This window comes from Otolemur garnettii, unplaced genomic scaffold (genome assembly GCF_000181295.1).
Source record: "Otolemur garnettii isolate 467f Iridium unplaced genomic scaffold, OtoGar3 scaffold00050, whole genome shotgun sequence".
Classification (NCBI taxonomy): domain Eukaryota; kingdom Metazoa; phylum Chordata; class Mammalia; order Primates; family Galagidae; genus Otolemur; species Otolemur garnettii.
The window spans coordinates 9033164-9048509 of record NW_003852445.1 but is presented as its reverse complement, the minus strand read 5'-3'; the positions used below and the strand labels follow the sequence as shown (position 1 = coordinate 9048509).

At 41.2% G+C, this 15346-nt stretch overlaps 1 protein-coding gene and 1 non-coding gene across 4 annotated transcripts in view; both read left to right on the top strand.

Moving 5' to 3' along the window:
- Positions 1-15346, top strand: part of VPS39 (VPS39, HOPS complex subunit) — a 46771-nt gene that overhangs the window by 5709 nt on the left and 25716 nt on the right. For 2 of the 3 annotated variants that reach the window (XR_002773871.1, XM_003791750.3), the window contains exons 2-7: positions 3972-4037; positions 10158-10222; positions 10533-10575; positions 12633-12727; positions 13989-14087; positions 14240-14332. Coding sequence is in view for 2 of the 3 variants with exons in the window: in XM_003791750.3 (XP_003791798.1) it covers positions 3972-4037; positions 10158-10222; positions 10533-10575; positions 12633-12727; positions 13989-14087; positions 14240-14332 (461 nt within the window). In the remaining variant the exon portion in view is untranslated. Of the gene's footprint in view, positions 1-3971; positions 4038-10157; positions 10223-10532; positions 10576-12632; positions 12728-13988; positions 14088-14239; positions 14333-15346 lie in introns of those variants that run through there. The other variant, XM_023514275.1, reaches the window with a different exon arrangement.
- LOC111725950 lies at positions 11818-11924 on the top strand. Its single transcript, XR_002773882.1, has one exon. It is a non-coding gene; the product is annotated as a U6 spliceosomal RNA (small nuclear RNA).

Genomic DNA, 15346 nt, shown 5'->3' with positions numbered 1-15346 from the left:
TAGAGTGCTGTGGCATCACAGCTCATAGCAACCTAAAATTCTTGGGCTTAAGCAATTCTCTTGCCTCAGCTCCCAAGTAGCTGGGACTACAGGTGCCCGCCACAAGGCCCAGCTATTTTTTTGGTTATAGTTGTCATTGTTGTTTGGCAGGGCGGGGCTGGGTTCAAACTCGGTAGCTTCAGTGTACGTGGCCGGCGCCCTAGCCACTGAGCTACAGGCACCCATTCAGAAACTGAGGGTTTAAAAGAGATTCAAACAAACAAAAAAACCCCCAGGAACTGGCAAGGATTTATGGGGCAGAGTGAAGAGAGAGGGATGAGGACGCTGGTGAACATTACGTTGCCTTTTGTTTTGGTTATGGGATTTTTATAGATGTTATGAGTGAACTTTTTAAAAATTTCTACTTTATTTATTTATTTTGGCCAGGGCTGGGGTTGAACCCACCACCTCACCACTTCCGGCACATGGGGCTGGCTCTCAACCCTTTTGAGCCACAGGCGCCGCCCTACTTTATTTTATTTTTATTTATTTATTTATTTATTTAAGACAGTTTCACTCTGTTGCCCCAGGCTAGAGTGTGCGGGTGTTATAGTTCACAGCAACTTCAAACTCCTGGACTCAAGTGATCCTCTTGCCTTAGCCTCCCAAGTAGCTGGGACTACGGGTGCCTGCCACCATGCCCAGCTAATTTTTCTATTTTTAGTAGAGATGGGGTCTCACTCTTGCTTAGGCTGGTCTCTAACTCATGAGCTCAAACAATCCACTCACTTCTGCCTCCCTGAGTGCTAGGATTACATTTGTGAGCCACGATACCTAACCTCTCTTCATTTTATTTATATCTGAAATATCAGTGGAAGTCCTAAAAATCAGCTTTAGTATTGCCACATTGTCCCATATAGTGATGTCAATAACAGAATTCTAAACATAGTGTCTTTTATAAATCAAACATTGCAAACTGATATTTTTCCATGTTCCACTCCTGCATAAATCTCCAGCATTCCACTGAAGCTAGTGTTATTTCTGATTTCAGCTAATGTCATTAAGAGCACACTGTGTCTTACTTTCTGTGTCTTGCCTTAACTTTAAGACATAAAATAGAATCACTGTCTTTTTCTGGACAACTAAGAACATCATCCTAGAGAAATGAATGTGGATCTTGATCTGTTTTTATAAACATAGAACTCCTGCCTTTCAGACAGCCTCTGGCTGACGTTCTTCTGACATGGCATGTCTTACGTTAGGGGTCAGACATCTGGGGTTGCAATTCCAGTTTTGCCACTTATCATTGGTGTGAGTCTGGACAAGGCCTCAACTTCATCCATAAAATGGGGATTTAAAAAAAGGACTTCAAAGGATAATGGTGAGGATTGGTGAAATAACATATGATATAAACTTAGTATTGCCTAAAACACAGTGCTTATGAAATAAAGGTTATCTATTTATACCATTATTCATTATTTTGTTTTACAGAGGATCAAAAGAGAGTTTATGAAAGGAATGAGGGACCTTTATGTTAATCACAAAGCTGAGAAATATCTGTGCATGTTTGCCTTCCCCAAATGATGTAATATGGATCTATCAGGGCAATTATTTAAACCTTTTATGGACCTCTTTATTTTTAGCTTAGATCAGTACTAGGGGCAGAGCCCAGTATTGGAACAAACTCTCCAATAATTCTGACACACATAAAAGTTTAAAAACTGCTGGCCTAGACCATCATTTTTTTTCAGTAGGAGTTTTATTGAGATGTAATTCACTTATGTAATTTGCCTATTTAAAGTGTATAATTTGGTAGTTTTTTAGTACATTCACAGGGTAGTGAATGTACTATCACCATAATTAATTGTAGAACATTTTTATCACCCTCCAAAGAAACCCAGTACCCATCTGCATTTGCTTTCCATTTCCCCCTGCGCCCCACCAGGCCTAGGCAACCACTAATCTTTCCTTTCTGTGGATTTGCCTGTTCTGGACATTTCATATAAATGGAATCATGAGGCCTTTGTGTCTGGCTTCCTTCACTTGATCCAGTGTTTTCACATTTATCCATGTTGTAGCATCCAAGGTCAGACAATTAAGTTCACAAACCCAGCCTAGAAAAAGTGCTACATACCTCATTGTTGAATATCACTGTGGTCACCTTTGAGGTACTCCCCTGGGCCATCTGGTAACCGTAGTGATATTCAGCAATGAGGTATGTAGCACTTTTTCCAAGGATGAGTTTGCAAACTTCATCAGTACTTCGTTCCTGTTACTGACTGGCTAATATTCCATTGTATGGATGCGCCACATTTTGTTTAGCCAGTTGACAGGTGTTTGGTTTGTGTCTACCTTTTAGCTATTGCAAATAATGCTGCTGTGAACATTTGTGTACAAGTTTTTGTGTGGGTGTATGTTTTCTGTTTTCTTGTTTTCTCTTTCCTTACTTTTTTCCACCCAGGAAGGGAATTGCTGGGTCATAGGATAACTCTGTTTAGCCTTTTGAGGAACAGCTAGACTGTTTTCCAAAGTGGCTGCACCATTTTACATTCCTGCTGGCAATGTACAAATGGGTTCTAATTTCTTCACATTCTTATCAACACTGTTATTATCTGCTAGACTGTCTTTTGAGATAAGGAATTATGTAAGCTTATGGCATTATTGTCCCTAAATTAAAATTATTAAACCTTCAAAGGGTTTCGCATAGCTGTTATTTCTGAGGTTGAATACCAAGTTTCATGTTTATATTATTTGCTTTATCATTTTATAAACATCCATCATATCATTATTTTTTTCTTGTGAGACAGAATCTCACTTTATCACCCTTGGTAGAGTGCTATGGCATCATAGCTCACAGCAACCTCAAACTCTTTGGGATTAAGCAATCCTCTTGCCTCAGCCTCCTGAGTAGATGAGAGGTGGCCGCTACAATGCTCGGCTGTCTTTAGAGAAGGGATCTTGCTCTGGCTTAGGCTGGCCTTAAACTTCTGAGCTCAAGCAGTCCCCCTGCCTCAGCCTCCTAGAGTACTAGGATTATAGGCTCGAGCCACTGTGCCCAGCCTACCATCATATTATTTTTAGCTTAACTAAATATGTATCTTAATAAAAAGATATAAATAGGCTCGGCGCCTATAGCTCAAGCGGCTAAGGCGCCAGCCATGTACACCTAAGGTGGTGGGTTCAAATCCCCAGCCCGGACCCGCCAAACAACAATGACGGCTGCAACCAAAAAATAGCTGGGTGTTGTGGCGGGCGCCTGTGGTCCCAGCTACTTGGGAGGCTGAGGCAGGAGACTCGCTTGAGCCCAGGAGTTGGAGGTTGCTGTGAGCTGTAATGCTACGGCACTCTACCCAGGGGGACAGCTTGAGGCTCTGTCTCAAAAAAAAAAAAAAAAAAAAAAAGATATAAATAATAAAAATAAAAATCCCTTATATCTTTTTGGTTAGTTTAATTTTGAAACAGTTAAACCAGGGACATTTTTATTCTCTAATAATTGTTAAATAATTTTTTTTTTTTTATTGGTTGAGTCTGGAACATTTCTTGAATATAAACTTCCCTTAGCTTTGCAAGGAGCACCTGCTAGTAAAAGCAATTCATTTTCTTGGCACTTTGATTTCTGGTTACAAGCCCCAGCTAAAGAAATAGAAGAGTTTTGACTGGGCACAGTAGTTCACACCTGTAATCCTAGCACTTTGGGAGACCAAGGCAGGTGGATTACCTAAGCTCATGGATTTGAGACTAGCCTGAGCAAGAATGATACCCAGCTCTAAAAATAGCCGGGTGTTGTGCTGGGCTCCTGTAGTCCTAACTACTCAGGAGGCTGAGGCAGGAGAATCATCTCTTGAGCCCAAGAGTTTGAGGTTGCTGTGAGCTGTGACACTACAGCACTCTACTGAAGGTGACAAAGTAAGACTCTGTCACAAAAAAAAGAAAAAAGAAACAGAGTTTTACTAAAGCTGATTGACCTTTCTCATAGTTCTTTTCTTTTCCAGAGGAATGGCTTCTTGTGGGAACCAAACAAGGACATCTTCTTCTCTACAGGATTCGGAAGGATGTTGGTAAGTGGCAGATTTTCCAGAACTGAGAAAGAGATGGCTTATTGCTCATGAAGAGCAAAGTTTTGATAGTTGACTACTGTGCAACTGTGAAATCAGTAGTTCCCAGACCAAAAAGAGTTATTGAGGGTTGGAGAGAACACTGTAGGAATATGGAAAGAAGCATGTGAGAATCTCAAGGTTTCCCCCAAACTATATTCTTCTACCCCAACTGACAGGTGGATTTGAATGTTCTTCCCTGTTCACTTTTTTGAGACTCAATAGCAGTAAAAGAAATATTTCTGGTGGGAATAAGATTGCTATATAAATGGTGGGATAGTAGGGGAAAAAAATTAGGAGCAGCCCATGAGTTCAGGCAATCCACCATTTAAAAGATCTTCTTGGGGCATGGTTGCCTGTACCTCAGCAGCTAGGGTGCCAGCCACATACACCAGAGCTGGCAGGTTCAAACCTAGCCCAGGCCTGCCAAACAACAATGACGACTACAACCAAAAAATAGCCGGGCATCATGGTGGTGGGTGCCTGTAGTCCCAGCTACTTGGGAGGCTGGGGCAAGAGATTTGCTTAAGCCCAAGAGTTTGAGGTTGCTGTGAGCTGTGACGCCATAGCACTCTACCAAGGGCAACATATTGAGACTCTGTCTCAAAAATAAATAAATAAATAAATAAAAAAGATCTTGGGCTGGGCTTGATGGCTCATGCTTATAATCCTAGCACTTTGGGAAGCCAAGGTAAGATTACTTGAGGTCAGGAGTTTGAGACCAGCCTGACCAATATAGTGAGACCTTGTCTTTACAAAAAATTTAAAAATTAGCCAGGCATGGTGGTGATGCCTGCCTATCGTCTCAGCTTCCCAGGAGGCTAAAGCAGGAGGATCACTTGAGTCCAGGAATTTGAGATTGCAGGGAGCTATGATGCCCCTGCACTTTAGCTGGGGCAACAGAGCAAGACCTTATCTCAAAAATAAATAAAAATTAAAAAGTATATGTGTCTTTTTAACTTGTAAAGGATAGACTAGGAAGAAAAGACCTGGGCCCACTTATTAATTCTCCCTGGCCACATGTCTGTGAGCAAATCCTTTACAATATCCATTTTCTATGTTGTCTGTTTTACAAAATTGAGCGGGAGGGCAGATGCAATAATAGGCATGAAAGGACTTTGAAAATGAAAGCACTAATCAATTATGACTTTATCAGTTATAAGGGAGACTAATAACTAGGGTATTTGATATTTATTCATCCTTTATTGTGGGGAAGAAAATACTTCACTCCTTTCCCTAACTTTATTTATTAATTGATTGTTTTTAAGATAGAATCTCACTCTGTCACGCTGGTTAGAGTGCATAGCTCTAACTCACACTCCTAGGCTCAGGTGATCCTCTTGCTTCAGCCTCCAGTATAGCTGGGACTATAGGTGACTGCCACCATGCCCAGCTAATTTTTGTATTTTTAGTAGAGTTGGGGTCTCAGTCTTGCTCAGCCAGGTCTCAAACTCCTGAGCTCAAGCAGTCCACCCGCCTCAGCCTCTCAGAGTGCTAAGATTACAGGTGTGAGCCTCTGCACTCGCTCCTAACTTTATTTCTGTACTCTATTTATGGAAAATAAATGTGTTTGGATATTATTCCAGGGAGCCCCAGTTTATAGAAACCTACTATTAATGCCAGAATAGGTTGAGCTGTTGTTATTATTCAGCTGTGTTAGACTTAGAAAGATAGCAGTTTCATACCTTTCAGCCTAATATATATTTCTGTAGTAAATACTTTAAGATAGATTGGTAATAGTTTTTTTTGAACCTGGAACAAGGATAACGCTGGGAAAAAATAGCATCCTATACAGATGCAGTAGTGAAAGAGGAAGGCACCCTGGTCAGGTTCTGTGGTGGGAGTAGAAGAGAAACCAGTGAACAAAATAGGAAGTTTGTTTTATTTCTAAGTTTTTCAACTTTCCTTTAAATAAGGGGTCAGCAAGCTTTTCCCAAAAACATCCAAACAGTAAATGTTTCAGGCTTTGTGGGCCATAAGATCTGTGTTGTAACTGCGCAACTCTGCTACTGTAGCATGAAAGCAACCATAAACAGTAAGTAAATGAATGGGTATGGCTGTGTTCTAATAAAACTTTATTTATAAAAACAGAGAGAGTTCATTTTAGCCCAGGGTTATAGTATGTCACTGATCCTTCCTTTAAATTTTTATTTCTCAGAGCCGGATTATTTGTATTCTGTGACATCTACCTGGTTTATAATTTAAAAATTAAGTTCACCTCAGTTTGTATTCAGCAACTATTTTTTTTTTCCAGCCTGGCCTGCCAAACAACAATGATGGCTGCAACCATGCCCAGGCTGGGTTCGAACCTGCCAGCTCGGGTGTATGTGGCTGGCACCTTAGCCGCTTGAGCCACAGGCACCAAGCCTGTTTATTTGTTTTTTAAGAGATGGAATTCCACTGGCTAAAGTGCAGTGGCCTAGTCATCCTCAAACTCCAGGGCTCAGGATATTCTCTCACCTCATCCTCTGGAATAGCTGGGACTGTAGGTATACAACACCAGGCCTGGCTAATTTTTTCTTACTTTTTTGTAGAGATCGGATCTTAATTATGTTACCCATGCTGAGGAGCAGTGATGTGATCATAGGATCATAGCTCATTTCAGCCTTGAACTCCTAGCTTCAAGGCATCTTTCCTTCTCAGTCTTTTTGGGATTTGTTGGGATTACATGTGTGAGCCATGATGACTGACCCGATTTAAATTTTTTAAAGCTAGTTTCATTTAAGAATATTCTTGGCGAGGCAGTAAAAATTATTAATTTTATTGTATTTTGACTATAGGTAATACCTGATTTTGATGGCTTCTTACAGCGTAATGGGAAGTACATACAAAGCACTTCTGTGTGCTAACATGTGAAGTCCAATGACTCTCTCTAGGACAAGTCCTTACTCTTGTGCAGTCATTTAAGTTATAAACTGAACTGGACACTTCTTCTCATGGAGCATCCCTTTTGCTTGAAAGAATGACTGACAGGCTATGGCTTTTCAGACCATTTGGATATTTGGCAGATTAGAAAAAAAATGAATAGGCTTGGTGCCCGTAGCTCAGTGGGTGGGGTGCCAGCCACGTACACCAGAGCTTGTGGGTTCAAACCCAGCCCAGGCCTGCTAAACAATAAAGACAACTGCAACAATAACAAAATAGCTGGGTTTTGTGACGGGTACCTCTAGTCCCAGCTACTTGGGAGGCTGAGACAGGAGAATCACTTAAGCCCAAGAGTTCTACCGAGGGTGACATAGCAAAACTATGTCTCAAAAAAAAAAAAAAAGAATAAAAGGAGTCTGATACTTCAAAGAAAAAAATTGGCAGTATTTGTTGTGAATGATATTAGAGCTTTCAAAAGAAGATCAAAATTGTGGAAAGCTTGTGTCTACTTCATGAATTTAACAGCTTTTCACAACTCAAAACTTTTTTCTGATGAGATTAAAGGTGATGATGAGGAGTGTGATTTTAAAAAATATCCTATGATGAAATATGCCAACAGTTGGAAAATCTGCCTAACTCAGTGAACTAAATATTTTCCAGATGACCAATGCATGAAGTTTTTTTGTTTTTGTTTTTTTTTTCAGTCTAGATTTGAACCCGCCACCTCCGGCATATGGGGCCAGTGCCTTACTCCTTTGAGCCACAGGCGCTGCCCCATGAAGTTTTTTTTGTTTATTTGTTTTTTTTTTTTTTTTTTTTTGAGACAGAGCCTCAAGCTGTCCCCCTGGGCAGAGTGCCGTGGTATTACAGCTCACAGCAACCTCCAACTCCTGGGCTCAAGCGAGTCTCCTGCCTCCGCCTCCCAAGTAGCTGGGAGCCACAATGCCCGGCTATTTTTTTGTTGCACCCGTCATTGTTGTTTGGCGGGTCCGGGCTGGGGATTCAAACCCGCCACCTTAGGTGTACGTGGCTGGTGCCTTAGCCAGTTGAGCTATAGGCGCCGAGCCAGTTTTGGGTTTTTTTGAAACAGAGTCTCACTCTATTACCTTGGGTAGAATGCCATTGTGTCAGTCTAGCTCACAGAAACCTCAAACTCTTGGGTTCAAGTGATCCTCTTGCCTCAGCCTCCCACGTAGCTGGAACTACAGGTGCCCACCACAACACCCAGTTAGTTTTTCTATTTTTAGTGGAGATGGGGGTCTCGTTCTTGCTCAGGTTGGTCTCAAACTCCTGAGCTCACAAGCACTCTACCCTCCACAGCCTCCCAGAGAGCTAGGATTACAGGTGCAAGCCACTGCACCCAGCTGTACAAAGGTTTAAAATCATACATGAGGAAAAGATCCATTCCAAGTGTAAAATAGACCACTGGATTTTAGTGAAACTGAATGTGAAAAGTTCATATGTAGTTTTGAGGTTTCACATTATAAGAAACTACTTTTGTCAAGTTTTGGTATAGTGTCAAAATAGAAGATCACAATTACCTGAAAAAGCTTTATTAAAGTACTTCTCCCTTTTCAACTGTATATCTATTTAAAAACAGATTTTTGTCATATATTTCAACCCAAACAAATCATCAGAACAGATCAAATGCAGAAACAGATAAGAGAGTTCAGCTTTTTTCTATTATGCTAGACCTTAAAGAGGTTTGCAGAAATGTTATACAATGTGTATTTTTCATTTTGTAAAGATAAATATTTTTTGTTAAAATGTTATTTATGTTAACAGACTACTTACTGTTCTTTTAAAATTAGTTAATACATATTTTTAAAATTTCTCAGTTTTAATTTCTAATATGATAAATATTCATATATGTAACCTACATGAACATTTGAGGTACTCAGTAATTTTTAAAATCATCGAGGGATCCTGAAACAAAAAAGTTTGAAAATCTCTGCCTTATGCAATTCTGCTTATAAAGAGAATTGTTGAGAAGGTACTTGTCAAATACAGAACTCTTTATCAAGTAGGAAGTGGGTGAATTTCTTTTTTCCTGGTGAAATGTAACAGCAGAATACCAGGGCATGTTTCTGTGACCTTAGGGCCCCTTCTTCATCTCCTCTGCCGAGGGGTACATAGAGGAAGTTAAAGCGGGTTTGGGGGTGTTGATTGTTGTAACTGCCTCAGAGAGTCTCCATTGACTTCCAAGAGGCAAGGGCACAGCTAGCTGTGGGAAACATCCCGTGCCAGCAGTGCGGGCATCCCCTCCATGAAGTAGAAGGCAGGTGGCAGGGTACAGGCTCGGAGCCCAGGCTTCAGAGTTAAGCCTGAGTTTGCTTCAAGGCTCTCGTTTCTCACTGGCTGCTCCCTAACTGCCTTGACCCATCTGACCCTTCAAATATGAACTTGGAATAGTAATGCCTATTTCCTGGGGGTAGCTAATAGGGTTACAGAAAATAAACATATGTATATAATTTTCATTAGCTCAGAACCTGGCACCCAGTTATTGCTTAAGTCTTGCCCCTCTAAGGGCAAGACTTAATGAGCTGCTGTTATTATTATAATGGTTCTCTTTTTGACTCTTTGGTGACTTCTGAGGCTGAATATTTTTGTCATACCCAGCAAGGCCAAATTCTCATGTTTTTATGGTATGTAACTTTCTTCCCCTTTTTTGCGACAGTGCCAGCAGATGTAGCATCACCTGAAAGTGGCAGTAAGTGTAGACGCACTAAATTGCTCTAGCTCTGGAGATGGGGTGGAGTGTTTGCTCTGTCCCCTGATACACGACATAGGGTGTCTGCTGGGGATGAGTTGGTCTAAACCTGAGGATGCTTTGGGCTGGTTTTCATTGCTTGTGCTCTCGTATTTGACTATTCTTTTTTTACACTCTTCTTTATGAAACGCTTCGCCAAGGTACTGACTTTGTAAGACAAGATCTTCAGATTCAGAAGTACCTTGCAGCTTCAGTAAACCGTGTGAACTTTGTGTGATCCTTTCTGCTGATGCCAAGTGAAGGTGCATGAAACCCTCTTTTCTAAAATTGGAGGTGAAAGCATCTTACTGTGCTCAATAGAGAAAGCTGGCTGTTTTAGATCTCTGACTTCTAGTCTTCTAGAAATTTTTAAAGATTGATGTAGGGAGCAGTGTGGAGCAGTGTTTTTGGTCTTGTTTTTAAATGTGTCCCTGTATCTGGAACTGCCAATGTTCATTTCTTTTCCATAGGTTGCAACAGGTTTGAAGTAACACTAGAGAAATCCAATAAGAACTTCTCCAAAAAGATCCAGCAGGTGAGCAGTGATGGCAGTCATACAACAATATTTAACTTATATGAGATCCCTATAAGCTAGAACTTGGTAATGTTATTTATTAACTCTTTGAATCTTCTTTTCTCTGTCCTTCCATTTTTACAGGGATCTCTGCCTGTATATTATGTGCCTGAGATCCTCTTTCATAAGCAGAAATTGTGGTTACACATAAAAATAAGTCAAATCCACATAACTGGGCTCATTGCTCCCTTTTTAGTACTGTTGTTAAGTGAACATTTACTAAACCTTATCAGAAATGTTTAATTGGGTCTAATGATTTACTATCTTCCAGATCCATGTGGTTTCCCAGTTTAAGATTCTGGTCAGCTTGTTAGGTAAGAAAAGAGGTTGCATTTGTATTGCATGTGTCAGGAAAAAAAAAGCTTTAACCCTTCCATGGTGTCTTCGATAGTAGTTACTTAGTGTTCCGCATTGGATAGAGGAAGGTAATAAAGGCAACAGCATCCCCCATAAACTTGAACTCTGCTCTCCACAGAGTCTTATTTCATTTATTCATTCAATAATGGGTCAAATGTTTATTGAGCCCTATTTTGTGTAAAGCCTGGGCTAGATATTGGGGATACCAAGTTCAGTGACATTGTTGCTATCTTTGATACTTACATTCTGATTATGAAGACGGGAATGACAGAAAGTAATAATAGTACAATGTGGTAAGTTACAGTGGAAATTTATCAGAATGTTATGGGATCCTGCAGGGGCTATATTGTCCAGTGGCTTAGAATTTTGACAGGAAGAGAAGTAGGCAGAGAATTATAGGCATAGGGAACAACTACATCAAAGGCCCTGAGATGTGGCATTTATGTGGCAAGTAGTTCATTGTGGCCAGACTAAGGATACATGGTAAGGAGTGACAAGATATCAGATAAGACACAGATCAGGGCAAGACTGTTATGGGCCTTTTTTGCAAAACTGAAGTTTGATGGAAGATAGTCAGTGGGCCCTCTTCTTGACAAACAGAGGACTAGAAGCTGGCCTCATACTGTTTAAGTCTGGGTCCAAATAGTAGAATCATTTTAAACTTAATTCTTAACATCCATAGATAAACATTTAAGATAATTAAACTTCATGGCTAAAACCAGATATGAAACCCAGGTAAAATTATTATTTTGCTTGCTTTGCTTGAAAAAAATCCATGACATGGGTTTGTACAAAATCCACAGAGGATTTCTATTTCCTAATAGGACCTACTAATGCAGCTTCAAAAGCCATTTTTAGGCTCGGCACCTGTGGCTCAAGTGGCTAAGGCGCCAGCCACATACACCTAAGGTGGCACGTTCAAATCCAGCCTGGGGCGCCAAACAACAAAGATGGCTGCAACCAAAAAATAGCCGGGTGTTGTGGCAGGCGACTGTGGTCCCAGCTACTTGGGAAGCTGAGGCAGGAGACTCGCTTGAGCCCAGGAGTTGGAGGTTGCTGTGAGCTATGATGCCACAGCACTCTACCCAGGGGGATAGCTTGAGGCTCTGTCTCAAACAAACAAATAAAAGCCATTTCTAGTACAAATACAGCATTGCAAATTTCTAGACTTAAAAGGACAGAGTGTAAGAGTACCTTGAGTGCTCGCTTGGGCAGCACCTGTACTAAAATTGGAACGATATAGAGAAGATTAGCATGGCCCCTGCGCAAGGATGGCATGCAAATTCGTGAAGCATTCCATATTTTTACCTGGATGGAAGTGGAAGACATTATTCTTAGTAAAGCATCACAAGAATGGAGAAGCATGAATCCTATGTACTCAGTTTTGATACAAGGACAATTAATGACATGGTAGGGGTGGGGAAGGGGAGAGCAGAGAGAGACAGAAGGAGGGTGGGGTGGAGAAAGGAAGAGCAGAGAGAGGGAAGGAGCGAAGTGGTGGGGTCTTGGTGTGTGCCACACCTTTTGGGGGCAAGACACAATTGTAAGAGGGTCTTCACCTAACAAATGCAATCAGTGTAACCTGGTTTCTTGTACTCTCAATGAATCCCCAACAATTAAAAAAAAAAAAAATTGAAACAAACAAACAAACAGAGTACCTTGAAAATGAAAGATCTGTTTTACTCAAGTCAGCCCAGATTTTTAAAGTCACATACCAATGGGATGGAGGCGGGTCAGGGATGGTTTGTTTTCACCTGCCTTGACCTGCCTCCCCCCCCCCCACCATTGATTTGCAACTGTTAAGAAACAAAATAAGTTTAGAAGAGGTGACCTCTTGAATGTTTTGTACTGGTTGTAGCCCAAAATGAATCATAATTAGTAAAACTGCAAGTACATCTTCAACCCACATCTGCCATTTGTTTCTTCTAGATGTTACAGTTACTTTTTTGCCTGACGATGGCTATTCTAGAAAACTGTGATCATTTATACTGATGTTTTACCTCTTCCCAAACAGAAAACAATGTTTATGTCCATGACCTTTTGACATTTCAACAAATCACTACAGTTTCAAAGGCAAAGGGAGCATCACTGTTCACATGTGACCTGCAGGTAGGTGTCTGCAAGGTGAAATTTGGCTTTATCCTTCAGTCACCACAGACTTTCCTATGTCATTCCATATATTATATGGGAAGAATGGCATTGAGGATCCAAACCCAGCAGAGACTCCACAGAGAGTTGAGTAGTTGATTGTTTTAGAGAAATTTGGACTTGTTAGAGAAATTTCCCCTTTGGTATGTGGCATGAAATCGAAGCATGTATGTTCCCTGCATGTATTAATTAATGAAAATCTGGTGCTAATGGCAGGAGGCAATTAACCAAAGGTAAAAGCACTTGTCATGGACAAATCATTAGTAGGAAAGCCGGACTGTAGCAGTATCGCAAACATAGTTATGGGACATCAGATTGACAATTCTTCTAAACAGATCACCGTAGTCTTTGTCATTAGGGAGTTTTCATTGTTCAGAAAAGACATCCCTCCTTATTATCGACAGTTTGTCATCCTTACATTCTTGAAAATCTGCCTCACCCCTTTACTCTGATCACTTTTTTAGCATTTATGCTCTACATTGATACTGTGCTGTTTTATGCTTAGGAATTTTCTTTTCCCCACTCCTTTAAAGGATTGAAAGTGGGCTTGCTGTCACTGGCACATGCTGACCCCTGATCCAGCATGTGTTGACAGCCTTGAGTAAGAATCATCTAAGGGGCTCGGCGCCTGTGGCTCAACCGGCTAAGGCGCCAGCCACGTACACCCAGGGTGGCAGGTTCGAATCCCCGGCCCGGACCCGCCAAACAACAATGACGGCTGCAACCAAAAAATGGCCGGGCGCTGTGGCGGGTGCCTGTGGTCCCAGCTACTTGGGAGGCAGAGGCAGGAGACTCGCTTGAGCCCAGGAGTTGGAGGTTGCTGTGAGCTGTAATGCCACGGCACTCTGCCCAGGGGGACAGCTTGAGGCTCTGTCTCAAAAAAAAAAAAAAAAAAAGAATCATCTAAGGAAAAAAAAAGAAGAAGTGGTTATGTAGGGGAAGGTCTGCCCTGGGAGTTTCCTCTCTGAATCGTGAATGTCCATGTGATTCACTGGTGCTGGGGTCCTCGGCTGGCAGCCCCTGGGAAGGAAGTGGTCCACAGCCGATTGTTTCTGAGTACATCTTAGACTGCTGTTCTCCTGCTCAGGTTTTCTGCAAAATGACTCTGTTACTGGGGATTTTCAAATGAGTAACCATTTCAAGATAGAAAATCTCTAATCTCACTGATAGTAGGTATGGAGAGTTATATGTGCGTCCTCATTCCTCTGTTGTCTTTTCCCAGCACACAGAGACTGGTGAGGAGGTGTTGCGGATGTGTGTGGCAGTGAAAAAGAAGCTGCAGCTCTATTTCTGGAAAGACAGGGAATTTCATGAATTGCAGGTATGGTGCACTGTTATTCAGTCCACGGGTTGGGTAGGAGCTGCCGCAGCTGCTGAGGGTGAAGGTTATTATGCAGACGGAGGTGGAATAACAGGAAGGCCAAGACTTTTTTTAATGCCTTTTCCATTGAATTCTTGCTCTCTTTTCTTCAGGGGGACTTTAGTGTACCAGATGTGCCCAAATCCATGGCATGGTGTGAAAATTCTATCTGTGTGGGTTTCAAGAGAGACTACTACCTGATAAGGGTAAAACTTTATTATTTTGCAAATATCATCAGTTTACCTGAGGGAAGATACTGTGAGTTTACTTGGGGAGATGATGATGTGAGCCATAGGTCAAGAGACCAAGTTAAATGGAACTTTTGACATAATGGGGCTTGTTGTTTCTTTGTATGCTTAGCTATTTTTCACACTCTTGGTATTTTCCACAAGTCAGGTATCTGTAATTTACACCAGATAGAGTCAACTCTCGGTCCTCTGCCTAATAGTTATCAATGGTGCATATTTAGTTATTGGGACAAATAATTAGGGCTATTTCTCTCTGTCCAATGGCATTCTCAAGGACTGCTATGCTAAAGCTTTAGTGCTCGGGAATTATAAACTTCATTTTAGTATTGACTTAAGCAGTTTTAAGACTATGAGTTTTCTGCCCCCTAAAATCTTTTAGTATATTTGTGTATTTATTTATTTATTTATTTGAGACAGAGACTCACTTTGTAACCCTTGGTAGAGTGCTGTGGCATCATAGCTCACAGTAACCTCAGCCTCTTGGGCTTAAGCTATTCTCTTACGCCTGGCTATTTTTGTTATTGTTGTTTAGCAGGCCCAAGCTGGGTTCAAACCTACCAGCCCCAGCGTATGTGGCCAGCTCCCTAGCCACTGAGCTACAAGTGCTGAGCCACTCCCACTTTTTTTCTTAATTGCAAAAGCCATATGTGTTTATTACAGAAAATAAGTAAATACAGATAATGAAATAAAAGAAGTGCAAATCATCCATTAGCCAACTCCCAGCCTTTGTTATATGGACTTTTATCCTATTTGTGAAAACTTCATATAATATGTGTTGTTTTATAGCCTGCTTTTTCTCCTAATATAATTGATAAATATCCATGATATCATTTTTTACTCCGATAACATACAATATGTAAAAAGATGGATGTGGCATTCCTTTTATAGAAAAATCTGGCTTGGCGCCTATGGCTCAAACGGCTAGGGCGCCAGCCACGTACACCTAGGGTGGCGGGTTCGAATCCCCAGCCC